Source organism: Egretta garzetta, unplaced genomic scaffold (assembly GCF_000687185.1).
Source record: "Egretta garzetta isolate BGI_Z169 unplaced genomic scaffold, ASM68718v1 scaffold15, whole genome shotgun sequence".
NCBI classification, from domain to species: Eukaryota; Metazoa; Chordata; class Aves; order Pelecaniformes; family Ardeidae; genus Egretta; species Egretta garzetta.
Window position 1 is genome coordinate 2,543,806 of NW_009259798.1, and position 4,838 is coordinate 2,548,643.

Genomic DNA, 4,838 nt, shown 5'->3' on the forward strand with positions numbered 1-4,838 from the left:
GGGCGCGCGAACTCCCTGAAGCAGAAACTTCCGATTTTAAAGCGTTTCCGCACTGTTGGTTAAAGGGGAACTCGGCTTTTTTAACCCGGCGAAGACCAACCCGGGCCACCTCGGGTAGCTGGAGACAACGCCTACTCATGGGTTTAAGCCGTGTATTGAGGAGATGAAGTGGTCCGTGTGCCCTGTTGTGCAGGTGATGGTACCTGTTAAGACAGGCTCCTCTCACCCAAAGAAGTAAAACATTCTGTAGGAAAATTACAAACCTTGTCGAAGTCCAAAGATCTGTCAGTCTGTAATAAACTTGTGTGGGCTAGACTTACTAAATCTTGCTTAAGGAGGATTGTATGGAATGGAGAACAAATACAGAAGCTCTGCACACATGTATGTAAACATGGTACAAGCATGCGAGAGAAAATGGCTTGAAGAGCCTTGTACTTGCCGAACCGAGGGATGGAGGTGGCCGGAACACCCAGCCAGAGGGCTGCTAGCTCTCCACACTGAGCTAAAAAAGGGCTTTTTATTCGGAAAAATGACCTCACAAACCCGGCATGTCGTCCTCCGCTGGGGGCACGGCGGGGGGCCTGCAGGCAGCTCTCTGCGTGTAGCTGGGCCGAATCCCCTCGGTCGCCGCTGTGGCCGTTCGCTGCCGCGTTTCTCCACGGCACTGAACCCCTCTTGTCGCTGTCTACCCGGAACACACCTCGGAGTACGTGGACTAAATTCTTAGCTCCGGCAGAGATGACTTACCCCACAGCCCCAGCCGAAAAGCAGTGGTAGCATTTAAAAATCATTCATATGCGTTGGTGTGTGCATTAAAAAGGTTTTATAAAGGTTTCAGATGAGCATGGAGAAGCCATACATGTCTCTTTCAGCACCTGTGTGTTAACCACGGTACCCAGGCGGCTGCTGGTTCTGCACGTGCTCTGGGCAGAACTATTTTGGAAGAGTTGCAACGATGCATTTTTTGAAACTTTTATTGGGGCTGTTTGTTTATTTAGTAGACTATTTATCCTGCAGCCTTTAACAACTCTGGATCCAACTGCAGAGCTTTGGGGCTGCTGGTACAAACTGGGATGGTTCTGCAGTCAGAATGCAGTGACTTGGAGGAGTGACACAGAAACATGGTGCTGGTGGCAAGGAGCCTGCAAGAAATAAGACTTCTAGGAGGTTCAGATATTTAAATTCTGAATACTGTAAAAGCCAGTTTCTTACAAGTCAGGCAGTTTCTTACGCCATCTTTCTACGCTGGAAACCATCAATTTTTCCTTATATAAAACTAAGCCCTAGGAGTCCTTTCTGTTTTCCCTGCAGCCTTGAAGTTTCTGCCTAACCCCATGGACTTGCATGAAAGTTGAAGAATGTAAAGAAAACGTGATACAAGTTCCATTCCTTTTAGATACTATATTGTGGAATAGCAGGAAGGAGAATTGCCGTTGTTTGGTGAACTGAAGAACAGGCTTTGAGTCTGATCAGTATGGCTACACTGGGCAGTCTTCTAACATTGTAGTCTAGGCAGCTTGGGAGATGCTTTCTACTCCTGTAAAGCTTCCTTAATGTACAGATTGAACTTCCGGCATGAATAATCAGAGTTATCCCAGAGGTGCCAACACAATTGCAAAGAGAATGTAGCTTCTAGGTCTGGAAGCCTTTTTTTCTTTCCTGTCAGTTGTAATTAATAAAATCATGCCTTTCAACACTGTGGACAAGAAACCTGGGCAGCTCTCTACATATTCCTCTGTTTGAGGGTAACAAAAATAGACTGTAGAATCGTCAGGCTTGCACTTTGTCTTCGTAGTTGTTTGATCAGTTTGACAGCGTGGACCACACCTATCTGGAGCCTTTTGGCACAACTAAAACAGTGAAAAAAAAAAAGGTTGTGAAGGAGCTGTCCTGTCCCTTCATGCAGTCACGCTGTTTTGTGTCTTTCTGTTCAGCTTCCTTGTGTTTCTGAGGTACCAGATTTATTATGATTACCCTCTACAGACATACCTGGAATATCCCATCATCATTGCACAAGGTAATTTTTTTAAGCCATGTTTTGGAAATGAAACAGGGCTCATTCAGCCCTCCAAGACTTGTAGATATAGTACCCCGCTGTGATGACATGTATCCATTGACCACTCCTAGCTGGGGTCGGGGGGGCAGAGGGAATGAATGTCTCAAACATGATTGAATTCCTCTTCATTTTATGAAAAGAGATGGTCAGGTAGAGGAGAAAGATCTAATTAATACACACAGGGTGGAGTTGCAGTGTAAGCTCATCCTTTCTCCAGTGACTCCACGTGGGAGAGAGACCTTACAAGATTCTGAGAAAAGTTTCATTTTGGAGCTTGCAGTGTTTTGTACATCAATCAAAAGAGAGACAAACCTGTAAGAAACCAGTTTCCACAGACCTGGTGCCCAGCGGAACTACTGCCTTCTGTCTAGAGTTGCATTTAGGCCCTTCACCTTCTCTGACAAGCGATCCTTTATTTGTTTCAGATGTCGTTCTCCTTTTGTTTATTCTGCGTTTCAGTGGAAACATGAAACGAGCTTTGCTCTATGCAGTCACGTATCCTTTGAAATCTGGGAATTTTGGCTTATGTAGCTTGTTTGGTAGTTCTTTGCATAGCAGCTATGTCATCATTTGTTTTGTGCTGCCATTGTAAATAATTTTCAGCCACTCCTCAACATGCATTCCTCACTCACATGTGGATTTCTTGGATCACAGTAAAATCTCTATGGGAAGTAAGCTTTCTATGTAGCTATGCTTTAGAAGACCCACAGCTGATAAGGAGTAAAACCAGTTCTTAATTTACATCTTTGCTAGAGATGCGGGGTGGAAATGATTAATCTTTTTTCTTTGATTCCTACCCATGCAGATTGTGCTTGTTATGATGAACACAGCAGTTTGGGGTTTGTTTTTTTTTTTTTTTTAAGTAGGACTTGGGCTTAAATCTCAAGTCTCATGCTTTGGAGCAGGTCTTGAGAAACTCCAGTCACTGTTCAATCAAGGACAGCTTGAAAAATAGGAGCACTTAGTGTTTCTACAAGTGCTTAATATATTTTATCTAGATTGTATAGTCTGCTATAAAGTTCCAATAAGATTATTTCCAGATGTTTCCAAAACCATCTAATTCCCCAGGCAGTTTCAAGCGCTTGGGTATCCTAGAATTTTCAGTGCTATGAAACTTAACATAATGTAAGATTTGGAGGGGGCTGGTACATGCTAACACTCCGGAAGTGGATAATAGACCTGGCCATGGTAAGTGCTGCATGATTATTTGACATTAGGTCCACATACAAAATTACTTTTTTTCTGGATGTCTTGATCAGTGAAATCTCTCCTTATATTTGTCCTTGGAAGAATCATTTGGGTTAGCTTTCAGAACAACCCCAGTTTTCAAATACAGCTGTTTCACTTCTGTGAGTAGCTGGAAAACATAGCACTGGCAATAGAGACTTGGGTGTGTGTGGGGGGGGAAACAGGCATGTTCTGAGGTAAAGTTAATTGCGGTGCCTTAATTAAAACTAGAAAAGGTTTAAGATGATGAAAAAAGATTGCCTCTTTAGTCCTAATGTCATAACACCCATTAATAAACCTTTACCAGGAGAGGAAAAGAATAGAGCATCAGCCAAAATATTGGAAATAAGGAATATTAAATACTGCACAAGATCTTTTTTTCCCTTTAGTCCGCAAATTTTGCAAGAAAAATATCATCTGATGATACCCTACATAGGCTAAAGATGGTCTTTGCCCTTTTTATCAAAAGAGAGAAAGTTGAACTTTAACTGAGATGAACTGGAGTTGCTAATGCAAAAGATGATACAAATGGGGAGAAAAGCTTCCAAGCCTAACACCAGTCCTTACTTGCAAGGGAAATCCGGGCGTGCCAGAGAGACCCCTGTGGAGGTCCCATCTACCCACTGCCTTCGCAAAATCCTGCTTAAAAGAATGACAGGGTGAATAGTCTGTTCCCTTCATTATTTTTTCCCACCAATTGGACCCATTTTCCACACATTCTTGTCAGTTTTCTCATTCTTCTATGGTTTTGTTTGCCAGACGTAATGGTAACAGATGGTTCGCATCAACCTTGCTGTTTAGACTAGATCAGTCTCATTTTAGCTAACTTTCATAAACAGTTTTATGTAGCAGGTTGAGAGGCTTTTTTATTTCTTTGCTTCTTACTGTATTTGCCTTTATCAAGCATTTGCCAACAGCAGTAGCAATTGTGCTCTTTGAGCTTCTTTCCTCAGAAATCAGGCCCTTGCTTCTGGCAACTTTAGTTTTTTCCTTCACGGTTCCTTAATAAGAAGCTGAAATGCTTGGGTTGCAAAATACTGAAAAAGTATATATATATTTTTTAATTCTGAATGAAAAAGCTAGTGCTGGCTTTTAGTAAGGTACATGCTAGCAGCTGAACACTTGGATAATACAGTGGCAGAGGCAGAGGCTCCTTCTCTTTTTTTACCTGTTTTTCAGAATTTGTGCACGCTCATCAGTGCGGCCAGTAAGCTGGCGCAGCTGCGGTGTCTCTGGGAGACAAAAGACTCTGGACAAGTGAGCGCCTTGACCTGGAGTATGTCTGCATACACCTGCGCAAGTAAGCTACGGGCACCTTGGTGTGAAGCGCTCAGTTTTCATTTCTTAAAGCCGTATCTGCTCGTAACGCCTCTTTCAATAGAACTTTACTCAATCGTAGTAGGTAAAAATCTTGCCTAACGTTTCCCTTAGTGCCGACTTCTGAGCTTCAGATACCACACAGTCCTCTTGAAATCGAGTTTTATCATTGACACCAGCTCAGTCACAATGACACTCTGACTTAGAAAACAGGCAAATGTGGTCAAAGGAACCTGAT

General features: G+C 42.8%; 1 protein-coding gene across 1 annotated transcript in view; it reads left to right on the forward strand.

Moving 5' to 3' along the window:
• The first annotated feature begins 529 nt into the window (after positions 1-529).
• Positions 530-4,838, forward strand: part of SLC66A3 (solute carrier family 66 member 3) — an 8,552-nt gene continuing 4,243 nt past the window's right edge. The window contains exons 1-5 of the mRNA XM_035895333.1: positions 530-710; positions 1,874-2,017; positions 2,482-2,551; positions 3,187-3,244; positions 4,463-4,583. Coding sequence (XP_035751226.1) covers positions 530-710; positions 1,874-2,017; positions 2,482-2,551; positions 3,187-3,244; positions 4,463-4,583 — 574 coding nt within the window. The remainder of the gene's footprint in view (positions 711-1,873; positions 2,018-2,481; positions 2,552-3,186; positions 3,245-4,462; positions 4,584-4,838) is intronic.